This window comes from Callorhinchus milii, unplaced genomic scaffold (assembly GCF_018977255.1).
Source record: "Callorhinchus milii isolate IMCB2004 unplaced genomic scaffold, IMCB_Cmil_1.0 Scaffold2, whole genome shotgun sequence".
NCBI lineage: Eukaryota > Metazoa > Chordata > Chondrichthyes > Chimaeriformes > Callorhinchidae > Callorhinchus > Callorhinchus milii.
This window is the reverse complement of record NW_024704743.1, coordinates 65,364,299-65,391,047: the sequence shown is the minus strand read 5'-3', so window position 1 is coordinate 65,391,047 and position 26,749 is coordinate 65,364,299. Positions and strand designations below refer to the sequence as shown.

The following is a 26,749-nucleotide window of genomic DNA, read 5'->3' as shown; positions in this document are numbered from 1 at the left end:
GGCAGGATTGACCAGGCAAGGGGCAGGATTGACCAGGCAAGGGGCAGGATTGACCAGGCAAGGGGCAGGATTGACCAGGCAAGGGGCAGGGTTGACCTGGCAAGTGTCAGACAATCCACTCAGGGTTGGAATAATACTCTGAGGCTGCCTGGGCCAAACCCTGCCATTCACAACAGCATCTTCAAACTAATCCAGGTACACATGGACACATGGATTACTCTGAACCAATATACTTGTAATTATTATCAACTTATTCATAATTATCATGCTCAAGTAAAGATGCAAGGGTGAAGTAAGTGATACTTAACATCTCAGAAATATTCACAACAGTAGTCAAAACGATAACTTAAAATGTTCTATGGTAAAGTCACATGATTTTTAACTACAGTACTTGCAATATGTCCCCTCAAAACACAATGCAACCCAGACTGGAGATGGAATGAGTACTCAATTGGATGTGTGAATCCAACAACCTCTCTGTGAGTCCAACAACAGCCCCCACAACCCCTCCATCCATAAAGAATCGTTCATTCAGAAAAACTAAAGTTAACTGGGAATAACAACAAATTGTATTTATATTGCTCCCTTCATGTGGGGTTGCGTCTCCCAGCGCTTAACCCTGGCAGAGCTTGTGACTCAAGGTGGGTCCCAGGTACCTGTCTTTTTGCTGCTGTATCGCTGTACCGCTTGTCCCAGTACAGGCCACGTAACAGAGTACTGAAGCTCCAAACCCACCAATCGTCAGCTGTTTTCACATTCATGAAGGAGATTTTGCCATTGCTGTAAGATTGGACACAACTTTGTTGAAAGCATGAAACAGACTGGCACGGTGATCTTCACAATTAGTGGTGAAAATTGTGAGCTATCACGTGTTTATTTATGTTGGTGATAATTATCAGCTGTTAATTCTCACATCATTATAAATTCTTCCGTGCCAATGTATTAGTTAATTGACTGGTGCCCATGGATATGACCCCCGTCCCTGAATTGATCACAATGGCAGAGTCTGAAGTTGGTGTTCAGTTCCATTGTACTGGCGAGCCATGGATTGCAGTAACAGATGTGACAGATGGTGGAATACCAGCTTAACTCAGTTTATTTTGTTGGATATTCACCTGGTTGGTAGCACTCTTATCTGTGGATCTGAAGGGACTAATGCAAAGTCCAGCTGACATTCCAGTGCAATATTGGGAGAATTGGAGGATTATTGGAGGTGCTGTATTTCAGCTGAGATGTTAAAGAAAGGATGTCTCCCCAACCACTTAAGTGGATGTCACAATACTATTTTAAAAGAGATTCCTTCTCCAGTGCTCATGAAATGAGTGCAGAAACAATCTAAAGTTTCATACCCAGTAAACTCTGCCCGGATGGCCTGGTTGAGGTAGTATTCATCATTGGAGAGTTTTCCAAATATTATTAATAGAAGCAGAACAAGCATTAGAAGGTAGAGGACAAATTCTCTGGAAAAGAAAAATACAGAAATAAACCCGGTGAATCCAAAATAGAAATTAAGGCCAGAAAAAATAACCAACATGTGATTCCTGAATGGTACAAATCTATTACAGAACATTAATAGAAATTGTAAAGGAATAAATGGTGTAATACCGCAATGTTTGTTGAATGAGGGTTTCTTTTCTCATACGATCTTTAGCTTCCTTGAGCTGTGCAGATGTAGGAGGACGAGCCAGACGCAGATAGCGAGCTCTCTGCCGAGCAGCAACAATCTGAATAGACATCCACACAGTCAGTTATAGAGCATCCGACCTCCAATGCAGTCCTCTCAGTGGGGGGAGAACGTTCACCTGGGTCCTGACTTAGACTTTATTTCTTAGTGCATAAGTGACAATTGTAAACTTCAGCCTTAATGTTGAAATCTTAAAAGAGCTAACTTAAAACCAACTTCACAATTAAAAATGAATTAAGAATTGTCTAACATTTGCATGGAAAATGCTAAGAACAAAGTCCAAGCCTCGACTGAAGTGGAATTTCTAGCCCCAGACTGATTTCCAATCTTTATTCAAATAATCTATACCTTGTTTAGTGACCAGTAATTGTCAGACCTAACAACAACTTCCAATTATATGGTGCCCTTCACACCGGATATCGTCCTGGAGTGCTTAACAGCGTCGGAGCCTGACTCCAACCCGGACGGAGTAGGGAGGTGGCCGTAAGCACGGTCAAAGAGGAAAGTTTTCAAGCGGGACTTGAAAGAGGAGAGAGAGGGGGCAAGGTGGAGAGATTGAGAGAAAGTGTTCCAGAGTTTTGGGCGTAGTGGCTAAAAGCACGACCTCAGATGATGGGGCGGAGGGTGCGAGGGCCGAGCAGGAGGCCGGTGCTAGTCGAGCCGAGGCACTATGTGGTGGATTGGGGAGTGAGGAAAAGTGAAAATGACGGATTTGACGGAAAATGATGGAAAATGACAGATACTTGATAGATTGTTTAATTGTAATGCACGACAGCCTTTTTAAAAAGGAAATGATAATAATTATAATAATCCTTCCAAAAAGTTCCAGAGCATATGGCTGAAAGCACAGTCGCCGATGGTGAAGCGGAGGGGGTGAGGGATGAACAGGAGGTCGGAGCCGGCCGAGTGGAGGCATCGGGTGGGGGAGTTTCCTTACTCCACATGCCTAATAGTAATCCCTCCAAAAATAAAAACAATAATAAATCGGTCATTTTCAATCCATGACTGTTTGTGGGACACTGCTGTGTGCAATTGGCTGCCGCGTTTCGCCCACAGATATACGGTCAATTCACTTTACAGTATATTCTGTGAAGCGCTTTGAGACGTCGAGAAGACGTGAAAAGCACTATATCAAATGCAAGGATTATTATTATTATAGTAGAGGGTGAGCAGATGAGAAAGGTAGGGAGATGCGAGGGCGTGAAGGGATTTGAAAATGAGAGAGGATCTTGAAGTCGATCTGTTTGGAAATTGGAGCCAGTGCAGCCTGGCAAGGTCTGGTGTGATGGGGATCCAGAGTTTATGCGGGTGAGTATCCGAACGGAGGAGTTCTGAATTAATTAAATTTTATATAAGGTAGAACTGGGGAGACCAGCGAGGAGGGCATTTGAAAAGTCCAGCCGGAAAGTGACAATGCTTGGACGAGCGTTTTGGCTGATGTGGGTGTGAGGTAAGGACGGAGGCGGGCAATGTAGCAGAGGTGGAAAAAAGAGGTCCTGGTCAGGGAATGGATGTGTGGTAGAAGGAAAAGCTGGGGATCGAACCTGACGCCTAGATTGCGCACAGGTTTGGTGAGTCTAAGTGAGAGCCCAGGAAGGTTGAGGAGTTTGTGTGTGTGTCTGTGTTTGTTTGTGTGTGTGTGTGTGTGTGTGTGTGAACTTGTATCACATCACCATGTACTAAAATATAGTGAGCCACGTATACATTGTGGCTCTGTCTATCCTACTTTGTAAATGGGGTCTAAGTTGTGTTTTCGCTTTACAGGATTCCCTAATAAGGAATCTGAATTCTACAAATAGTGACACCTTTTAATGACCAGAAAAGATCACCAGAAGGAAATTGTTATGTAAACTCACTGGAACTCCTAACGCAATCTACTTTCACAAAGGAATTCCAGGGATTCATTATTAAAGACCCTCAATACATTGACCCAATTCCCATCTATCAACCTTTCAGTGACCCTTTGAGATCAACCAACCTCAAGCTCTGAGTTGCGATTGTTATGACAGTGCTGTGAATTGCCTTGAGATGTCCTCCCAGCATGAAAGGCGCTGAATAAATTTAACTTGGATTGTAAATTATCTCTCAATTTATTTTTGACTCTGAATTACTGATCCTCCCCGTCCCCCAAAAAAGTTCCTTGTGGTGAATCGAATTGAAATGAATCATTTCATTTTATTATTTAAACTAAAATGATGATGGTTGTGACGAAGAAGTTTAAGTGAGTACATTGTTCCAAGACAGAAACAAAGGGCAAAATTTGCAGCATTACTCAATGCATTTCTTATCATAATTAACACCAAAAACTATGAGAAATTTAAGAAATCTCAAATTTGTTACTAGCACCACCATTCGAAAGAGGAATGCATTGTCGATTTTTAAAAAAACAGAAAATTGACCTTATATGGTCAATTTCCTAATATAGATGAGGAATGTGATTGTATTTCTATATCAAGTGTTTTACCTGAGCAAGTTTGCTGAGTTAAGATTCCATGTGAAGTTATAAACAAATTATTTGTCATGAAATGCATTAAGAAATACCAGAAATTTGCCCCAATGAAACTTGAGTTGCATGAAATGAGCACCAGTCCTGAGTAACAAACATACTTTACCCAGTCAATATCCATGGGAGCAATGTATGGATTGTAATAGGCGTCTATTAGGCATTTGTCCGTTAGAAACCTTGCTTCAGAACTCCATTGCTTGTAGGACTCTATTGTAGACCTTGGATCGATGGAACTGGTGTAAAAGTCACTGCAGTCCTTGTTTTTCAGTGCAATTATTGTAGCTATACATAAGATCTGGAGAGGGATAATAATAATTGTAATATTATTTGCGTTTGATACAGTGTTTTTCACTTCAGGAGGATGTCTCAAAGCACTTCACAGATTCACTGTAAAGTGCAGTGGCTATCTTTGTAGGTCAATTTATGCATGCCAATGTCTCACAAAGAGCCATGAAGAGCCAGGCTGAGATAACAAGACAACACATAAATTTTTTAGAGGACATAAAATGTTCCTGAGCTCACGAGATACATTTCTGCAGAAAATGTACTTTGTGTTAAGGGATCAAGGAACAATTAATTGAGCTGCAGAAGCGTGGATTGTAAGCGCTCCAAGATGCTATCCGGCGTGAAGGGCGCTATATAAATGCAAGTTATTGTTGTTCTTTGCCAGATGTGGACTAAAAATTATTTTAAAGGTAAAAGTTTAAAAGCTGCACTAGCGGCTGAGAATCAAAAATACTTTTGCTTTTTTTAAAAAGAAAGTGGGCAATTTGACTGTGGAAAACCTGAGGGAGGAATCATTTTCCCAAAGTCAGGGGGTGTTCAGTCTAAAACGTATTATTAAGGGCAATATTCCCATTGATAAATTATTTACTCATCCCTGGTGATTAAGTAATACAATATGTTTAGAAATGCCACAATTTTGGCCCTTTATTGGGCACACACTGCAGAAAATGGCAGTTTGGTGTTTCATCTCTGAAAATGCATGCACTGAAATACAAAGATGAAAATGCTGATTGAAAATAGCAATGCAACAAATACAATGACATTGACTGCAATGCAATAATGGCATTGCCTTAAGCCAGTGGTCGCCAACCTTTAAGGTCAGCCAACCGAATAAATTTTTCTTTATTTGCATTTTTCTTCTGAAAATAAGGTATTGATATGGCATGGACTGGTGCGGGTGTTTGGCAGGACATTTCTTGATGCTCCCTCAAGGCCTAAAAGGATGGCGACTATATTGAGTATTAAAGGGTTTAAGGAAAGATCGGTGGGAATAAGATATTTGGCGTCTTGGTAGAGCAAACAACAAACCCACCAAAATGGGCTGACAAATTCACCAAAATGGGCCTAATTTGCTGTATATTTCTATCGGTCTTAAATTCTATGGAGATTGAGGCATCATCAAAAAGTGGGATTCCTGCCCAACACGTGGAAAAATTTGGGATGAAACAAGGTCAGGCACATTTTACAATGACATTTTATTCTGGAAGATGACAGATGACACAATACAACATAATATAATTTACATCTGGGGGATGTCTCAAAGCTCTTAACAGTGCTGGAAGGGGATGGGGACATTGATCTGAAGCATATAAAAAGAATTTGTTTTGAAATGTACTTTGAATGAAGTGAGGGAGAGAGTGAATCAGAAGGACAGAGAGTGTGGGTAGAATGGTTTAAATCCTGCCACCTGATGGTTCAGCACCTTGGGACATTCTCCCGATGTGAAACAACAACAGCAAAATTACATCTGTATAGTGCCTTTCACGTCGGGAGGACATCCCAAGGTGCTGACGTGAAAGGCGCAATATGAATGTAATTTGTTGTTGGTGATGGTGTTGATAGTGGGTAGCTAAAGCAGGGGACTTGAAGCAACCCAGTGCTTGCTGAGCAAAGGGAGCCATCTGGTCAGTAGGTTTGTTGGAGGCGGTGGAGGTAGGGTGGGGCGAGACCATGGAGAGATTTGAAGGTGAGAACGAGGATCGTGAATTCAATCTGCTGGAGGATGGAAAGACAAGCAAAGATGGGGTTGATAGACTCATGGAGCCTGGAGACAACATGGGCTACAGAATTCTGGATAGTCTATAGACTGGTATAGGGAAGAACGGGGGAGAACAGCAAACAGGGCATTAGCGTAATCAAGCTTGGACAAGAAGACAGTGTGGATGAGGGTCTTGATGATTTGGTCTGGTGTCTCACATGATCTGATGTGAGCAGCCTGAAATTTGTCTCTGGTAAACCACTGCCACAATGGCATTTATACTAGGCACTAACAGCCAACAACAACTTGCTTTTCTATAGCACCCTTCGCACAGGACAGTGTCTCAGAGCACTTCACAATAATAATAATAATCCTTGCATTTGACATAGTGCTTTTCAAGTATTCTAAACGTCTCAAAGCACTTCACAGAATATACCGTAAAGTGAATTGACTGTATATTTGTGGGTGAAACACGGCAGCCAATTGCGCATAAAGTGGCGTTGGACACCGACCGAGGGAAAGGGGGAGGTAACCATAGTTATTAAAGGAGACGCAGTGTTCAATATCACATTTCTGTGCACTTTAGTGTCTTGCGTGAGTTTCATGCAACTTACTGTCGTCGGCTGGATGACAAAGAAGCAATACAACAGGGAGAAGAGCAACGAATGTAACCACAAGATACATTTGGTTGGTCCAAATCTGTAAATAACAAGACGAATTGCTACAACATTGCCTTCAATCTAAAAACTCAGATTGTAAATGTGACAACCTGAAATGTTTAGTCCGCAGACTTCAGTGCTTCTTACCTCAATCCAACCAAACTAGTTGTTACCACACACACCAGAGCAATTAGAAAACAGACAATCCACGCCAAATTATAGCACCACGATGGAAGAAAATGCCTGGCACCAATAGCCACTGGCTGTTCAATCAAACTGCTGGGCTCTGGAAACATCAATCAAAGAAGAACAAATGAAGTTGAAAATCAAACAGAAAAATACTCACTGTGTCTGTTTTCCTGGCGGTTCATTTAAATGCATGGAAAGAAAATTATTTGGGATAATGTGGATTTGAGTGAAACTCCCAAATATGATGAGATAATTATCACGTTGTTGAAAACTGTGATCTAAATTAGCGAAAACTGTTTTTAATTCAGAAGTATTTTGATGGTGACGATAGCCCATCCTTGTCCCCACTCTTCCATATTTAACATAATGGTCTGCTCAGAAGATGGCTGAAGAGTTTGAATGTTGTCATTTTTGTTTTTGTCAGCAAAGACTTTCTGAATTGGTTTGAATCAAAGTTTTCAGACATATCAAAACTATTACATAGAACAGTTTTCACCCCACAGAAATTACAGCCTAGGGAGAAACCATTTTGCCCCTCAAACAATTCACACTTATAATAATAATAATTATATACAGTGAAACTCTTGATAACTCACCCCTGAGATAAATGATCAATTCCACATTATTTGTCACTCACTCAATATCCCAGCTATGTACGTAAGAAATGTTAATTATGATCCTCTGATAACTAGTCACCCTGCATATCTCATAATTCATCAGGTTTTCGCACTTTTAAGACAGTGTTTCCATGTAAAATACCTCTGATAACTTGTCAATGGACAAAGCAATTCCGCAGTTGCAAAAAATAAAGTGCCCAGGACTACACTTAATGATTAGATGGTCTTTTCGCAGTGTATTGTGTTATCAGCTCAGTTGCAGTTTGTATCCATGCAGTTAGTATACCAGTTATCCTAACAGTATCCTATATGCACCTCTGTTGTTCAGTTTCTTGCATTCATGTACGAGATAAATGTCTTAAAAGACTTATGCAAGCATTTTGAATTTAAAAAAGTAAAGAAATTTAGAAGCTTCTTTTCCGTGCAAATTTGAGTATCCCAACAAAGGTTTGGTGAGGATAACAATATAAATTTTACATTCAGTTAAATATCTTATGCTGTGTATTGGGTATTCAAATCAGTGTCTTCAATGTCTGATACAGTATATATGTATATTGCACAGTAAAATGTTTATGTATCAGTGGCCAAGCTAATTATTAAATAAAGCACTGCTACAGAGTGGCCCATATACAGTATGACTAATAGCAATGATACTTTGGATAACTTGCCAACTCTGATGTCTCTGATAACTTGTCAAGTTGTAATTTGAGCTATTTCCCTTTCGGTGATGAGTTATCCGAGTTTCACTGTAATAATAATAATCCTTGCATTTGATATGCCATGTCATCAAGATTTCTCAAAGCGCTTCACAGGATATACTATAAAGTGGTGTCACTGTGAATTATACAGCACCATTCACCGAGGTTCAAGACACTCCGAGATGCTATCCTGCATGAAGCGCACTCCAGAAATGCAGGTTGCTGTTATCGTTCAGTTTGGGAGGAAGCACTTAAAAGTGGATGGTCGCTACTTGTAGCACACCCTTGTAGAGGCAAGTTCCAGGCATGGAAGGAAAGGGAGCTCCGGCCACCCTTAGAAACGTAATGATCCAAGATCATTACTGGCACAGGTCTGAGAGCAGGTGAAAAGACAATCTCATGAGAAGGAAAAAACTAAACAAATATGTTTTTAAAAAAAACAAGTTGAGGTGGCGGGAAACAAAAAAAGATGAAAACACTCTAAGTCGGAATTGAATGTTTGAAAAGGATTCCAGAAGAAGTGACAGAACAAGGAGCTGTACCAATGACCATGGGTGGGTAACCCCTGCGGGCCTGCCAATAGCAAAATGTTGGTTTGTGAGTTGATTTTTATTCTGTTGCTCTTTGCTACCTGATGAGTAATCTGAGTGCAGGTCACTGGGGCTGTGTTTGGGATCCTTCAGTCCTGCCTTGGTGTTTTCTGGGAAGCTGCAATCCTCAAATCCACTGGAGCTGGCTGGCGATGATGGGCGAACCCCTTTGATGCTGGTTTCAGTGCAGTGCTCCGAGTGAATACTGAGAACTCGTGACTCCAGTAAACCACGCTGAGCAAAGGCAAACACACGGTTATTTGGGGTAGTCATTTATTATCAGTTTCAAAACTGAAATGTTGCTTTTAAACTGATGACAAAATGTACAAACAACAACAATAACAACAATAAGATTCCATTTATAGAGCGCCTTTCATGTCGGGAGGACGTCCCAAGGCGCTGTGCAGTTGGGTCAGGACCCGAGCAGGGGGGACATGGTCAGGGTGAGGGGAGGGAAGGGAGGGAGTGAGGAAGGGGTAGAGAGTTGAGAGGGGAGCTGAAGGCACGGTCAAAGAGAAAGGTCTTGAGACCGGCCTTGAAGGAGGAAAGGGAGGAGGCGGCGAAGGCACTGGGGGACAGAGTTCCAGAGCCTCGGGGCAACCTATTGGGATTGGGCTAGATTGTTCATATTTACTAAGAACATCAGGATTAGAGTTATTGTATTTGGATCATAGATATTTCTGTACAGAAGGAGGCAATTTGACAATTGAGTTAATGCTCCTCCACTACACCTACATACTGTATTGTAATCCCAAATCTGTGCTCTTTCCCTGTAACCTTTTCACAAAAAATGCTTCTCTTCAAATACCTATCATTTTTTAATCCTGTTATGATTTTAGGAACATAGGAACATAGAAACAGGAGTAGACCATTCAGTCCTTCAAGTCTGTTCCACCATTTAATTAGATCATGGTTGATCTGTACCTCAACTAATCCTTTCAATTCCAATTTCCCGCTTTCTTCCTATAATCCCTTAATACCCTGACCTACCAAAAATCTATCAACCTCACTCTTGAAGGTGGGGATGGATCCAGGATCCACGGCCTTTTGGGGCAGAGAATTCCAGATTTCTACCACCCTTTGAGTGAAAAAATGCTTCCCGATTTCACTCTGAAATGACCTGGTACTAATTTTAAGACTATGCCCCTTGTTTTGGATTCCTCCACCAGAGGAAATAGCTTCTCTGTATCTTCCCTATCAAATCCCTTTATCATCTTAAATACCTCAATCAAATCACCCCTCAACGTTCTAAACTCAAGGGCAAACAATCCAAGTTTACGCAGCCTTTCCTCGTAACTTAACCCTTTTAGGCTTGGAAACATTCTGGTGAACCTGCGCTCACCCGCAGCACAGGAGAAATTAAGAACTGTGGAGGAGCAAAGAGATTTGGGTGTCCATATCCTCAAATCAGGACCAATATATCTTTCCTGAGGAGTGGTGCCCAAAACTGAATGCAGTACTCCAGGTGGGGATCTGACTACCTCTCTATACAGCTGAAGCATCATTTCTTCCCCTTGTATTCCAGGCCCCTTGAGAAAAAGGCCAACATTCCATTCGCCTTTTGATTACTTTTTGCACCTGGTAACTAGTTTTTAGTGATTTGTGGATATGGACACCCAAAATCTCTTTGCTCATCCTCAGTTCTTAATTTCTCCCCATTAAGAAAATATACCCTCAATAAACAATTGCGTGAAAGAATTTCATGTTCCAATCAACACTGGCTGGAAAAACATGTCTTCTCACCTTCTCTCAACTCCTACAGTCGAATGTCAATCCTGAGTTTACTTCATCAGCTCAACAGAAATATACTTTTGCTATTTATCCACCCAAAATCTTTCAAAAGTTTGGGTCTTGGTACTTCTTCCCACACGAGAAGGGGAAAGTCCTGATAACTTTCATAATATGAGTCTAGCTAGCTAGGACAGCTCCGCTCCATTCAAATTTAGATTGCAATATTGAGGTCAAGCCCAAACTTAAAGATTGTATTGATGAGGAACATGCTGATCAAACATACATTGCTTTTGATTTCCTGGCTACAATGTCTCCTTGGAATCATTTCAGTCCAGGGAGACCTCACTTAACTACTCGCACAACAAAAAAACAGGAGGAGAGGTTTAGACATGTCATTCATTTTATTGGTATTGAAAGGGGGAAAGGTTGAAGGAACACACCAGGAGCCAGGCAAAGCCTTCTCATCCCAATCTTCAGATTCAGACAGACCTGTAACACAAGACTCACCTCGTATTTTTTCCTCCACGCCTCTTGGGCCCATTGCTGAAGGTTTTGCCAAGAAAGGTAGGATTCAAATGCACTGTCCGATGCCAATAAAGCAGTATGATGAGCTAAGATATTGGTAAAGGAACAGAGAACAATTTGAAATGCAAATGAAAAATTCCACATTATATTTTTATTCTCTTATAAATTTGTTTCCTCTTTTATTTTCTCCTCTTCCCAACTTGAAGTTCAGATTCAGGCTGTCATACAGTTCCACAAAAATAGGACAGCTTGTTTGTACCTTGCCCCAAATAGCCATTCTTCATGTATCAACTTAGACAAGATATTAAAAAAATGCAAGTGTAAAGGGCGCTACAGAAATGCAATTTGTTGTTGTTGAAAGAGTGGAGTGTTGACAGACTATTTGACTGGGGGGATTACACCTGAAGCTAATTCTGAAACTGATCTCATTTGAAATCCTCACACTTTCTGACACAAAAAGTGGTTAGTGATCAGGAGTAGAAAGCCTAGCTGTCAGCAGTGGGAACTTTGTCTGATTTTTCTTCACCCTTTACCAAAGTTCTGACGTTATTTGAAGCAAGGCCTTGCTCTGGTTCTGGCTGTGATCAGCAAAATTGTCACAGACTGACATCAAATCTGAGACTTTCCTGCTTAATTTCACACTAAGTAATGAAGCATTGAGGGAATAGCAGTGCAATGTCCCTTCTCCAGTGTCTTACATCATTCTCCAGAAAGCCTCTGTGTAGGTCACTCTTAAGGTCAATTGCAATGAACACAACAGAAAATCTGTCTCGCAAGCATTAGATTTTCAATGGCTCTGATCTTTCAAAGATGCTCTTTTTCTATCTTGAATCTCGGTTCAACCACTGAGTACTATAAATACTGAATATATCTCACCTTCAACAGAATATACATTGATCTCTCTCATAGTTCCACATTGTTCTTCTGAAGGATTTTGCCTCTGAACTTTAATCTAATGTGAAGACACATGGATGGTAAGTCATTTATCATATATTGATTGGAATTTGTCTGAACCACAGAAATTAAAAAGGATGCCACAATGCATGAGCTCACCTTGCTGAACCTGAACAACAATGATACCAGCACTACAAATGGCAGAACTGCAATGTTAGTGATCAAACCGGTAACAAGGGAAACTGTTGAGACATCGATAAGACCCAGCTCAGCTGTATACTGGAAACAAAAAGAAAAATTCCAACATAAATGTGAAGTGTTAACTCATAGCATAATAGTGCCCCTCTTTGAGAGATAAACTGAAAGTTTTAACAATGAACAATGTTTCTGACCTCCTCGTCCTTTAGGCTTGTCAGCACAGCATTGAGGCACATGTAGCTGAGCAGGAGGCACAGGCAGACAGTGAGGCGCTGGGTATGAGTACACGAGCTGTAGGACGGACGACTGTACACTGATCCCCAGAGGTGAAAATCTTCCAGGTATTCAGTTAGTTTGCTATACAGAAGCTGGTGCAAATAAAATGTCTATTTGTATGGAAATGTTTTGTGTTCCAAATATACAATACAATTCAATTTTCATTTATATTTATTTAAATATTCATTTTCATTTATATTAGCGCCTTTCACTCCAGGAGGAGGTTTGCCCACAAAATATACAGTCAATTCACTTTACAATATATTTTGTGAAGTGCTTTGAGATGTCTACAAGATATGAAAGGCACTATATCAAATGCCAGGATTATTATTATAACTCAGATTGAGTCAACCAATATCACTGGAATATACTCAACTCAGAAGGGCGATTTTTTGATTTCCCTGCTGGTAAGGCATCATACGCTGGTAGTATTTGAAAACACAGGTTATCATTGATACTTTAATAGGGAAAGCAATATTGTTTAGGAATACCACAATTATTTTAACTCTAGATTAGAGGAAATTCATTCTTTTAAATATTTCCAATAGTAAGATCATTGTGAGTGATGCATTACCTTCTTAAACCCAGGACCGTGGTTTAGAGGGATGAGCTCTCGTTGTATCTTTCCATCACCTTTATCCAGTGCAAGCCAGCATTCTGCAGGGAAGAACCAGCTTGTGCCTGTCATCAGGTCCTTTACCACCACAGAGCTCAGGTACCAGCTGGGTGAATGACCCCCATTATCGTGCCAAAGGTAGACCTTCCATATTGGACCAAGACTCTCTGGAACACTATGAAAAGAAAACCCAGATTGATTCAATTCAAATGTATTTTCAGTATTAAGTCACTCTTTGTAATCATAATAATAAATTCTGCATTTGATATAGCACCGTTTACGTCAGAAGGACATCTGTAAATGCTTCACAGGATTCACTGTAAAGTGTATAGATAGATTTTAGGGTGGATTTTGAAGGCAGGGTGGGAGGAAGGGGACAAATTGGAGGGACTCTGAGATGGAGTTCCAGAGAGCAGGGCAGAATGCCCTGGTCAGGTGGAGGACATGCAGCAAGGCCTGTGTGCTGAACCGAGTAGTTAGTAGAGGGAGTAGAGGTGGCAGTTAGAGGGTTTCAGAAGTAGGGTGGAGTGAGGTCATGGAGCGACCTGAATGTAAGGACGACAATCTTGAATTCAATCCCCTGAGGATGGCAACATTGGAGCCAACCCAGGAGGGAAATGATGGGCTCACGGAGCCTGTTGTAGGAAAGGTTAAGAGCTACAGAGTTCTGGATGGTTTGCAGCTTGTATAGGGACGAGCTGAGGAGTATGGGGAATTGAAATAATCCTGCCTGGATGTGTTGAAGGTGTGGATGAGAGTCTTGGATTCTGATGAGGTAGTGTTGGAGACGAATGATGTTGCAGTGGTGAGGAAAAGCTGAGCAAGTGAGAGCCCACAGGTGTCAGGTTTGAAGGACAGTTGGGAATCAAACAAGACAATGAAGTTCCACACCAGCTCTGGTGGAGTGACACCCATTTAGGTTGATGTAGTCAGCGCCTGAGATGAGGAAGTGCTGATGGGAGTCAAGCATAGAGTCTTGGTCTTCCATGACATTCAATCGATAAATATTACAGCTCATCCAAGACTTGATGTCTGAGGAACAATCAGTCAAAACAGCAGAACAGCAGTAGTCCTGGAATCAAAGGTAAAGACTGAGACATAGCGTTGGATGTCATGTGTGATGCTACCAAAGAGGAGCATATAGATGGTGAAAAGGAGAAGATGGAGGATAAAGCTCTGCGAAACACCTTACTGGGCGGAGGTGGGAAGAGAAGCTGCTGGAAGAAGTGAAGTGAAGCCACGGAAATAGGTAAGAGTGAATACAAACAGGTCTACACCCCATGTTAATATTAGACTCTTGTTACCACACTGCTGGAGTGACAATGCAAGGTTGATACAAGTACTTTCTCACGCTCCTTGCCATGATCCCTTTGTCCTGTAGATAGCTTGGGAAAGATATCTTCTAGAAACTGTAGCCCCTTGCAAGAACATTATCAAACCCCTCCTTTATCTGATATGATATACAGAATTCAAATATTTGCTTTTAAGATACAACTTGATGGGAGTACTTTCCAGTCAAAGGGAGCATGATTTTAATGCTCTCTCCATTTTGGAGATAGGTCAGTAGTAGATAAATGGTAGATACATCTACCGCAAGATATTTTTCAAAATATAAACTTATAAAATACAAACAAAATTACAAATTTAAAAAAAAATTGTCAATTTGATATTAAATTATCAACTGGAAATACCTCATAATAAATTTGTGTCTAGAATTCCTCTCAAATAATTGTTTCTCAGAGTGGTATAATTCTCTTGTTTCAGAAACACCATTTTCTCCGTGTAAGTTGATGTGTACCTGAGAAAGGGAAAGTTAATTATGGCAATAATATAGTTATCACTAACAACAGTCACCTGAATGGTAACATTCTCTATAACACTGCATTCTCCTCCAACACCATTCTCCTGCTTTACCTTCTTCTCCTCCAATTCTAGGCTACTGCTCATTCCTCGTTCCTTCTGTCTCATCATCAGTGGCTGTGCTTTCATTATTCCCCTGCCCTCTGCCACTCTCTCCCAAAATTATTTTGCCTTCTGCTTCTCCATTTAAAAACTCTTCTAAGTGCTTTTGTTCAATGTCCTCAAACTCCCCTCCTTCCCATCCTCCTCAAAGTCTTTTGTCTTTATAAACCACTTTGCGATGCTATCCCGTGTGGAAGGTTCTATATGAATACAAGTTGTTTATTAATTTCATGGGCATCAGTTTGATGGAAAATTCTGTTTTGTTTGAGAAATAGCTCTTAACCCTCTCGAATCCAGCCCCAACTTGGGTGGAAACCCTCAACTACCCAGCACTGTGGGATATTCCCCTGATGTGAAAGCTGCTATACAGGTGGAATTTATTGTTGTTCTTATTGTCTGCTTATTTAAGTGGACAGTTCCCAGCATGATTCAAAAAGAGAAGGGAGTTTATCCTGGCCAACAATCTCCCAAATACAAATTGGCTGTGTATTTACCAACAAAGTTCACAGTCACTACACTTCACAGTAATTTCTGTAAAGCACTTTGAAATGTCTCGATGATGTGATTAGGGGCTTCTATCAAATGCAAGGATTATTTGTTTATTAAATATTTAAGATGTTCGCTTATCTGATTAAATGTTTCATTGAAATATTAGTAAAACAAATTTATTTCAAGGTTTCATATTTTCTCACTTCCCCTCTTTTGGGTCTTGCTCTGCCACTGATCACAACCCTGTCAAGGTGGCAATGGCATTCTATTACTAGCCACTAGGAGATGTGCTAGATCTACCTGGAAAACCACACACATCCTGTGAGTTCCACTCAGCCCCTCCTCTCTCATCAAATCATATGGTATCAAATGCGTTGTCATTGCACTTCGCAAACATTTTGAGAATTAGCTTTGAGACATTCTTAATGTTATAGGCACTGTATTATAAGCAATTTGGAAAATCAATGGTTTGAAACCGCGAGGAATGGGATTAAAAATAATAAGCTACATTAGAAAGGTAACTAAATTCTGTGGAAAATAAATAGAAATAATCCCAATATTTTAAATAGCTCCTTTCACACTAGCAGGATGTTTCAAAATGCTTCACAGTATGTACTGTGACATGTATCTTGTAGGCAAATGCAGCAGCCAATTTAGTCACAATAGTACCTCACAAACAGCCATGAAGCCATGAACCAGTTTTATCTGGGGAATTGTTGGCCAGGACACAGGGAGAAACTCCCTTCTTGAGTTGTGCCATGTGAACACACAGACAGACCTCAGTTTAATGTCTCATTCAAAGAACAGCATCTCCAACAATGCAACAGCCCCCCACCCCCCCAGAACTATATTATCATTGTAAACTACGTGACTACAAAGTCAAGACATGGAGCTTAAACCCATAACCTTCTGACTCAGAGGCGAGAGTGCTACCAGTTGAACCAAGCTGCCAAAATTGGTTAACATCAACATAAAAGTAATATAAGAATGTGCAGAATGTGGTTGAAAAACTGTCCATCTGGCCAGCGTAGCATTCAATTGCTATCTCACTATTTCACATACCCCAACTCCCACAAAGTCCCTTCACCATAAAAAATACCTTAGCAGTAGTTCCAGCCCTAGGTCTAAAGCCTGTCTCTGTGGTGATCTCATAGAGGTGCTGGTTAGTGGGAGCATTGTCCTGCAGGACTATGATTCCAGGTTTTGTCTCAATGTTCAAATCCATGCGTTTGCACACAATAACCAGTAGGAGATAGAGGATGACGGTAAATAAAACAATGATGCAAGGAGCATAGTTTTCAAAGGCACTGTGAAAACAAAAACACAACAACCTTCTAGTTGGGCACATTGCAAACCTCAGTAAAACATACTAGAAGATCCTGGACATACAGCAGACGTGTTTTCTTGAGAATTTCCATGTGTAGGTGGGATACATGCAACTCCCAGTTTGTTTTGGATACTCTTAAGCATAGTGATGGGTTTCCGCATGTGTCAGACACCCAGCTGACCTATTTGGAAAAACCAGGACCAAGCGGTGAGGTTGATTTGTGGTAAAAAGGGAACATGGCTTAAGGGAGCAAGGGCTCCGGCCTAAACGGACCTGTTGCTGAACACCCTGGAGTCAGCTTCACAATGGGATGTCCATTTGCCAAAGCTTGTCAGAGGAAAACATGGATTAAGGTGTTGATTTTGAACAAGCCTGGTATTTGGCATTGGACTTCGACCTCTAGAACATCAAGGGTGCTGGCACATCACAAGCTGTCTTGTATTGGTCCTCCCAGCACACTGAAGGCAGCTTGGAACAACAGTTGCTGGATGTTGTCTCCAAGAATCCCAAAAAGCAGCAAGTTGCTTGAGAAACAGAGCTATTAATGACAACCTATGCGGTTTTAGTTGGTTAAACTCCAGCAGTGCCCCAATAGACACTCCGGGATCCCAAACTTTGATCCTCACCAACCTGTGGAACTCTCAGTCTGATTTGGATACTCTTAAGCATGATGATGGGTTCAAACAAAATGATCATTAGATGTTCAAAAAAAATAGACTATGTCAGTGTTCTGACCAATAGCGTCAGAGCACTGACATGATTAGTGTTCAGTTGTAGTAAAAGCAAAGATTTGACACTTGGACTTTGGTCCGTGTTAAATATTACCTACAATAAGTGCAAAATCAATAATTTAAATTAGATACTTCTGTACAGTGTGATTCAGAATAGGTGTCTTCAAATTGTAACTTCCAGTAAATGTTGCATGAATCCATGAAAAGAAATCAAGTTGCACGCAAAGCTTCTCATGCACTGAGCAACACCCACCTGATAAATGCCAAGACATCTGTGAATGTGAAATCCTTCATCTCAACTTGCTCATGTGCAACTGTGAATGTTGTTAAGTGGTCGCAACTGATACAAAACAAATAAAGTCAATAACGTTACAACCCCAATAATAATAATAATTTTTAAAATAATAATGATAATAATCTTTACATTAAGTATAACATGTTTCATATCAGGAGGATGTCCCAAAGGGCTTCACAGGGTATACAGTAAACTGCGGTCAGCAGGCCTGTGTGTTTTGTGGGCGATGGTGGCAGCCAATTTGCAACCCATGAGTGATGAAGATTAAATTGCATTAACAATATGAAATCAACATATTACAGTAACAAAGCTAGTCATTATTCATTTTAAGATCTGAAAAAAAATTCCCACAAATCCCCATGAAGTGAATGATTAATTTTATCTGTGGGATTGTTGACACCAGGAGAAACATGCCTCTTTTTTGAATGGTCTTTAACATCCACCCGAACAGTCAGACAGGAACCTTGGTTTAACAAACGGTAATAATTAATCCTTATGTTTGACATAGCACTTTTCACATTGGGAGCAAGTCTCAAAGAGCTTTACAGGATATAGTGTAAGTACTGACTATAATTTGTAGACAAGTGATCCAAAGGATGGCATGTCAAACAATGCAGTGCTCTCCGAGCACTGCAATAGAATGTCAAACTAGACTACAAGCTCAAGATGTCTGGCTTGGGAATTCAAACCACAACCTTCTAACCTAGAGAAGAGTGTGCAATGAACTGAGCCAGAATTGATACCCAATTTAGGTGAGTTTGAGGAGCATTTACGAATTCTGTTCTACCCAACAAAAAAATAACTTTCTCTGCAACATAGAATATTCATGCAACGTCCGTTTGTACATTACACTTTGCTTAAATTGCTTTTACCTGCAGTTTATTTTTTGTGAATCTGATTTCTTCTGGGGTGAACATCCATTAGACTTCCACTCTCTGATATCATCCCAATACAGACACTGAGTCCACAGGAGGCTTAAAGTATAGCTCACATTCTTGGCAAGGTAATGGTTTTGGGGTTTTCTGTCATAGTCGGCATCCAAAAGACCAAGATAATAGTTCCCTGTGTCTGAAGAAAACAATGAAGACTCAGATCAACTCACATGAACAGTAACAGAGAATCTTTGTTCTTCACTGCTTAATCACTTGGCATTTATTTATTTATTTATTTCAGGGCACCAAGTGCTTCATTGACTCTTTGATGGCTAAAACTGGATTTCTACACTGACACTCCATAATACAGCACTCTACAGTTCCAATGTTCACTTCTACAGGAGGTTTCATTCAATAGGATCACAAACCACTGACATTTGGATAAGTAGTCAATAAATCTGAAACCACTACAGCAGAAACGCACAATAGATAATAATGTTGTTGACTATTTAGATATATAAATAGGTAGTCAGAAGAGCACATTAATGTACAGAAAGTGCATTTATATTGTACCTTGTCATGTTGAAATGTCTCTTTAAAACTTTTCAGGTAATTATTGTCAAGCCTCTCGATCGATTTTGTAGAAAAAACGTGTCTACCATTTGCACCAGAAAAATATAATAATAATAATCCTTGCATTTGATATAACACCTTTCAGGTCAGGAAGCCATCTCACAGCATATCACCGGATTCACTGGCATGTGTTATGCCAGTGAATTTTGTAGGCAAACACATTAGCTAATTTCCGTACACCAATGTCACACAGATATCCACGAAGGGAATGAATGATTTTATCTGGGGGATTGTTGGCCATGACATCAGGAGAAACACCCTTTTTGGAGAAAATGCTACATACAGATATTAGGCCAATAATCCAGATTATTTGGTCGCTCACCTCATAGCTGTTTGTGGAACTTCGCTTGTGCAAGTGGTTGCTGCATTTGCCTACAAAAAAAGTCACCAGACTTGACACTAGTCACCAGACTGTGAAGTGCATTGAGATAATAATAATCCTTGTATTTGATATAGTGCCTTATCATGTCATTGAGATGACTCAAAGCACTTCACAGAATATATTGTAAAGTGTGTATTTTGTGGGTGAAATGCGGCAACCAATTGCACACAGCATTGTCCCACAAACAGTCGTGGAGTGAGTAACCACATTTTTTTGGGAGGGACCCCACGAAAGTGATCTGCCAATCAACTCACAAATGGGCTCCTACTTACTGCTAGGTAAACAAAGACGTGTGGAGTGAGGAAACTTGCCTAAGGTTTCGCCCTGCCTGGGAATCAAACCCTGGTTTTGTCGCTTGCGGGCCAAGTGTGCAAACCACTATGCTATGTGACTTTCATAGCCCCTTATCACATTGAGATGTTTCCAGGTAATTAGGTGCTATGAAAATACAGGTTCTTTGTTAAACCTTTTTAGCTTCATTTAAATTCAAGGAATGCATAGAAGTTTGAGTATGTAGTAAAATGTAATAAGAATGAAGGAACAATTGAAATGAAAAGGACACTACAAACCCATTAGTGATCCTGCAGGAATAAAGACATGGATTGTGTTTCCATTCCAGTGGTATATTTGTTTCAGGTTGCATTGGCTTGGAGTAGGCTCTTTATTAAACCTATTGAAACATTCAAGAATAAATTGATAAGCTCTGCACATAGGCAAACAGGTCAATCTGGTTTGTAAAACTATAATCAATGTGAAATGCGTCGTACCTCATCAAGAGCATGATAGGAAAGGCTTGCTCATGAGCTTCTGTGAGGTTCATTTCTATCTGCAAGGCTTGCTGTTGGTTTTCCGGTGTCACCAGGAACATGTGAACATTCATTTGGGTACGAAGCAGCGAGTACACAGAAAGCTGTCCCTTCTGCAAATCAAACATCAGATTTTTTTTAATAGGTATCTGGATTTGATTTTTTTTGTCAGCCAACACAAGCATGCAGGAATAACCAAGCCGAGAGTTCCATGCATCCCAACTACACATAGAAATTCTCATGGAATGTGCACAATCTCCTTACAGAAATGCATCCTGCTTACCTAATTTCAGAAAGTATTAGCCGCAGGCTGGCAAGAGCCAAGACTTGGGGACCCCAGAGTGTCATTGGTGGAGTTTCACCAGCTAAAATCACATAGCTTGCATTGTCTGGCAAGCTTTCCCACTGCTTGTCCAGCTAGGATGAATAATTTGTGTATGATAAAATTCATTATTACTGCAGAGGGTTTGGATTTGTCAACACTGGTTTTTCAACTCCAACCAGTTTCTATTTTATTATCATCTGCTTAGACTACTACTTCACTGAGACTTAAATGCATAAATTGTCAAAGTTTAACTACCTGCTACAATTATTTGTGTTGTTCTGTATACTGAATAGCACTTACTCTGTCGTCATTCCTTTCAAATTCTATTATAACTGGTGTTTGAAGCCCCCTTACATCCACTTTTCTTCTGGTAGTGCAGTTATACATCGTCAAGTCAGCAACATCCCCATTAACCTATGTGGAGGAATCGCACAAAACAGGATAGAAACATGCAGCTTCACACAATGATGATGTCAACTAAGCACAGTGCAGATTCCAAAGTTCTGGTGATATTCATTTGTACAGTTGGATTTAATCTGAAATACAGTTATAGTACACATCTCTTACATTTTGAGCTATTCACAAACCAAATTCCGGAAAAGGCAAGAAGGCAAGAAGTCTTGATTCCTGTGAGAGGGCCAAGACTTGTGTTTCTGACCCCGGAGGCAACATTTGAGCAACACTTCATGTGATACTAATTGATTTAAACTGGCGACCCATGAAGTTACACTGAAAACTGGTGATCAGCAACCAAACCAACAGTGGTAGCACACAAAACTCTGGCACAACCATTGTATAGGAGGTGATTTCAACCTGAAGTGGCACAATGGTTGGGACCAAGGATTTACGTGGTCCCTATCATAAAGAACAATGTTTTTGTGGAGCTAAAATAGCATTGGATACTGGATTAATTCAACCAGTATCTGGTAAAGTGCACTCAAACCAGGCTTCTCGAGTGAATAAAAAGTATTCTTTGAAATACAAAACCAAAGAAATTTACAGCACAGGAATAGGCCATTTGGCCCATTGTGTCTGAGCTGAAAGAGCAATTTTTTCAGTCCCATTTGAGATGACTATCAAAATTCCTCATAATTGTAAAGACCTCTATCGGATCTCTCAGATTTCTATCATAAACTCTTGATTCCACCAACCGCTAAACAGAGATCCAAGATAATGTGGAAGGAATCCCACTGTCCAGAACTCCATCCCAGAGTCCCTTCAACTTGCCCCTTTCCTTGCTTCATTCAACGTCTTCTCGAGCCCTTCCTCTTTTGGTCATCTTACTGTATTGTAACAATTTTAGAAAGGGATTTCAAATCAAAATGAAAAAGTCTAGAAAGTGTTCGTATCCCAAATCAGTCAAGAACTATTGACACTAAATGTCAGTTTCAAAACAGATTTAATGTGAGTATTATTGAATCTGTCATGAAGCATTTTTTGAACCCAATTACTCTGTGGTGAAAATAAGATTACTAAACAGAATATGAGGTTATTGTTAGACACACACCAACCTGCACTGGTGATGTTCCCCAGAAATATGGATTGTGTTTGAAGCTGATCAGGTGAGTTATGAAACAACTGTTATTTTGACCAGTTTTTTCAGAAATCTGTCTACCCAAATCATCAGGAAGGTAAACCCCAGTGGATCCTGTGCTCTGCCCTGCACTCTGGGAGCCGTAATGTTGAGTGATTTGTAGCTCCATAAAATTGGTGTTAACATAAAACTGTGATTGATTGGTGATCAAGACGTATCTCTGAAAGACAGGGAATATTACCAGAAAGTTATTACACTTTGCCATGACTTCAACTGCAAAAAAGTAATTAATGCTTGAAAACAGAGCCTGCAATAGGTAAACATATATAAACCATGCAAGTCTAAAAATAAAAATATTAAATTATCAACAGTAACATTGATCTAGCATAAAATGTTGTTACTCATATTGTTCAAGTGCTTCAAGACATTCTCCTATTTTTATAAGCGCAAGCTGTTATTCCAATGGAAGTACGTATACTATTCGGGAAATGGTCGATTGCAAAGGGATTGATGAATGCACCCTGTATTCACATGAGGATTACAATGCCCAGTGCATCATAGAGTGATACAGAGTCACACAGAATGATGCAGCATGGAAATGGGCCATTGGGCCCAACTAATCGGTGCCAGTAAAAACTAACTATTAAAAAGACACAAAAAGTAGGATGCTTTTCAGAAATGTTTACATACTTATAAACCAAATTTGCAATGGAAGAATTATTTACTGGTAGAGCACAGTGCATGCAAATAACAAGGAAATGAGAGATAACATTTATGCAGGTAGACTCATTCTCACATTTGTATTATGTGGACTTCAGCCCCAGTTGCTAATGGCTTACCAATAATAGTTTGTTTGTCACTTTCAATCCTTCAGATAACAAATCCATTGAATTCATCGTATTGTTGTCCACGACTCCCATGACATGTGCCACCACAAAGATAAGTTTCTTCACTAAGTCCTCATACATCGTGAATTCTCCCGCAACTTTGAAAAGCTTGGCCATCTCTTTGACAGATCTTGTTACAATAAACGCACTTTCTGAGGTTACCTTTATTTAAGCAAGATTTTTGGTGTTATTAAAGTGCAATATGCAGTCATGTTTGTTTCCCTTCCCATTTGTCCCCCCTGTTCTGCAGGTGTTGGCAACTCTCTGGTACTGTGCTCATTCTTTATGTGTCAGCACTCTCAGTCAGTGTTGACCAATTTGTTTTATCATATATATATGTATTTCTAACAGAAGTCAAAAGACAGCAGCCCATATTTTATTTGGCTCAGTAACTCACCCAGTTATGAATTTACCTATTGAAACATTTTAGTGCATTTCAGAGGAGCATTTCATTGTTGGAGGTACCTTCAGATGAGAAGTTGAACCAACATTCCTGTTCAGGTATCATGGGATCTTTAACATCCACCTGAACAGTCAGACAGGACCTTGATTTAATGTCTCATCCAAAGGTCAGCATCTCCAACAATTAAGCACTTCTCCAGCACTGCATGGAATATCAATAAGCCAGACAACAAGCTAGTCGTCTTGATGTGGGGTTTTCTCTTGATCTAGAATGGCAATTTGAGGCGTCATCTTGGCTCAGTTGGTAGATGTTTTGCCTCTGTATCAAATTATGTGTATAAATTCAAGTTGTTATTGACCCCATAACCTTCTGACTCAGAGGCAAGAGTACTATCAGGCTGACACTTAAAATGGTATATAGAATGGAATATCAAATATAGAATGAAAGCTCCTTTACCTGGCTGGTTACATTTACAAGGTCATGCAATGTAGACACGGTTTCAATCATTTCACCCTGGAAGACATCAAGAACATCAAGTGCATACAATATACCTGCACAGAAGCCAAACCTCAATTGTTGTTCTTTAACAACCAAGATTCTTGAAAGAATAAATACAATCTTGTTCTTTCCCAAAAAATTGGATTGAAATAAATAACTTTAATTTTGTTTTAGATGGTAAATTTTTTAATTAATTAAATTCTGTCATAACTTCTGATCTATACCGGAGCAAATAATTTGCAAAAATATCTGGATAAATTCATGGAATGGGAACACTTCCCTCCACTTTGTCATTATCGGTAACATAACAGTCCTACACAGTTTCCTAGAGAGTCTATGGCATCGGATTTATGGTATTCCTTAATTTAATGCCAACATTATTGGTGTAAACCAAAAATGTAAATTTCATTTTAGGATTAGAAGTGCTCCAGGACACTACCCTGCATGAAGGGCGCTATATAAATGCAAGTTGTTGTTCTTGATAAAACCAACAATCCAAGTTTCATGCTGAACCCTCCTGTCTCAAAATCCAAGATCTCACAGAATTATGGAACATTCTTAAATTCAGTATTAAACATTGAAGCTAGTTTCCCATCATTCAAAGGAACTGAATTACAAATTCAGATTGAATTAAGAATTTTTCACAATTCTTCATTTTTAAGGCAAAATGATCCTAAGGATAAAACTTAATGAAATTTCAGGCCTGGGGTTTTATTCCACGAGTGAAATACACAATTCCTCATCATTTATTTTGTTTCCATATTTAGTTCAGTAATACAAATCACAATTCTAAAAGCTAAACATCAATTTTACTTTAACCTAGAAACTAAATTGGTGTGTAGTGATTTCAGTGATAATTCAGTGACATGGATTCACTGTATTGATTCACTAAATTGGTATGTAGTGATTTCAGTGATTTCACCATGACACCAATTCACTGTGTTGATTTTCTGATAGAGTGCAAACAGTCATGAAGCAAATGATCAATTTTACATATGAAATTGTTGGTTAGGGAAGAGAAGACCCTTCTATTTTTGAGCAGTGCTATTGAATCTTCAATATCCATCTGAAAAGGTAGACTGGAGCAGTCTATTGCAAAGCATGACACCTCTGACAATGCAGCACTCCACCGACATTGAAGGCATTAATGCGTCAGCCTAGACTGTGAACTCAAAGTCTGATGTGAGGCTTAATCCCACAACCTTCTGATTCAGAGGCAAGAGTGCTACCAACTGAACAGGCTGACACTTGCATCAATGAAAGAAGTCTAAATTGAACCAGTATTTTGTGAACCAAGACTCCAAGACTTAAATGCTACAGTCGTTGGGCAGCAATTCCAATGGGTGCTGCTGGAAGCTTTGGGTCTGATATCAGGAATGGGAGGGGGGGACACCAACAGTTTTCATACCACACTTTGCAATATTCAGTAAAGGTTGGGGGGAAAGCAATTATCTTATCCTAATAACCCTTGCAGTTGATATAGCGCCTTATCCTGTCTTCAAGACGTCTCAAAGTGCTTCACAGGATATACTGTAAAGTGAATTGGCTGTATATTTTGTGGACGAAATGCGGCAACCAATTGCACACAGGGAGGAAGGAAGGGAGGGAGAAAAGTTTCTCCTGGTGTCTTAGCCAACAACTTTCCTGCTAAAAATCAGTCATTCAATTCATGGCTGCTTGTGGCACATTGTTGTGTACAAATTGGCTGCCCTGTGTTTGCCTACAAATGCACAGCCACTACATTTTACAGTAAAATCTTGTAAAGCCTTTTGAGATGTTTCAATGACATGATATGGTGCTATAACAAATGCAAGGATTATTATTAATAATTGCTGATGGATTGTGATCATAATTTTCAACAAGGAACAATTTTTCCAATAATAATTATCATATCATACTTTGCAATTTTAATAATAATAATAAAGAATTACATACACTTATAAAATTAAGCTGACAAGGCATACCTGGTTAGTTACATTGAGGCTGCAAAGAGCAACTATTAATTCATTCCTAGTCTGTGTCTGAAAATCCTGTCTGTTATCCCCTTCCTTATGAAGACGATTGAGAATCCTGGTCAACAGAAGGAGGTAATTTTTGGTTTCTCTTTGGTTACCCAGTAGCGTGAGAGCAGAAAGATTCTTGAGGCCTTGAATAAATCTGAATGTAAGGAGGAAAATTACTTCTACTTTCAGCATTTACTTTTTCTATTTTTCTTATGATCATGCGTAATAAGCCTTATTTTATTAATGATGTGTGTGGGGGGGGGGTGTGGGGGGACTCGATCATTCTCAACCAGCTGTCTGACACATGTGGAAACACATCACCAGACTTAATAGTATCCAAGCTAAACTGCTGAGACTTTCACATATGCAAAGAAATTTCTGTTTGTCTGGAATGGAGGACGTACTCGCTCTCCAGAGGAACACACCTTGTTCACC

At 39.9% G+C, this 26,749-nt stretch overlaps 1 protein-coding gene across 1 annotated transcript in view; it reads right to left on the bottom strand.

Annotated features, from left to right (window-relative positions):
- The window catches only part of LOC103181214 (polycystic kidney disease protein 1-like 1), a 90,780-nt gene that overhangs the window by 19,895 nt on the left and 44,136 nt on the right, over nucleotides 1-26,749 (bottom strand). Inside the window, exons 30-53 of the mRNA XM_042346981.1 lie at nucleotides 26,276-26,468; nucleotides 24,270-24,326; nucleotides 23,363-23,572; nucleotides 22,501-22,743; nucleotides 21,290-21,403; nucleotides 20,626-20,777; nucleotides 20,428-20,528; nucleotides 18,844-19,039; nucleotides 17,930-18,016; nucleotides 16,718-16,925; nucleotides 14,859-14,965; nucleotides 13,126-13,342; nucleotides 12,470-12,643; nucleotides 12,237-12,356; nucleotides 12,060-12,135; nucleotides 11,166-11,269; nucleotides 10,270-10,293; nucleotides 8,969-9,161; nucleotides 6,981-7,119; nucleotides 6,789-6,873; nucleotides 4,297-4,485; nucleotides 1,606-1,724; nucleotides 1,350-1,460; nucleotides 657-780 (exon numbers count right to left, since the gene is read on the bottom strand). Of these exons, the coding sequence (XP_042202915.1) occupies nucleotides 657-780; nucleotides 1,350-1,460; nucleotides 1,606-1,724; nucleotides 4,297-4,485; nucleotides 6,789-6,873; nucleotides 6,981-7,119; nucleotides 8,969-9,161; nucleotides 10,270-10,293; nucleotides 11,166-11,269; nucleotides 12,060-12,135; nucleotides 12,237-12,356; nucleotides 12,470-12,643; nucleotides 13,126-13,342; nucleotides 14,859-14,965; nucleotides 16,718-16,925; nucleotides 17,930-18,016; nucleotides 18,844-19,039; nucleotides 20,428-20,528; nucleotides 20,626-20,777; nucleotides 21,290-21,403; nucleotides 22,501-22,743; nucleotides 23,363-23,572; nucleotides 24,270-24,326; nucleotides 26,276-26,468 (3,343 nt within the window). The remainder of the gene's footprint in view (nucleotides 1-656; nucleotides 781-1,349; nucleotides 1,461-1,605; nucleotides 1,725-4,296; nucleotides 4,486-6,788; nucleotides 6,874-6,980; nucleotides 7,120-8,968; nucleotides 9,162-10,269; nucleotides 10,294-11,165; nucleotides 11,270-12,059; nucleotides 12,136-12,236; nucleotides 12,357-12,469; nucleotides 12,644-13,125; nucleotides 13,343-14,858; nucleotides 14,966-16,717; nucleotides 16,926-17,929; nucleotides 18,017-18,843; nucleotides 19,040-20,427; nucleotides 20,529-20,625; nucleotides 20,778-21,289; nucleotides 21,404-22,500; nucleotides 22,744-23,362; nucleotides 23,573-24,269; nucleotides 24,327-26,275; nucleotides 26,469-26,749) is intronic.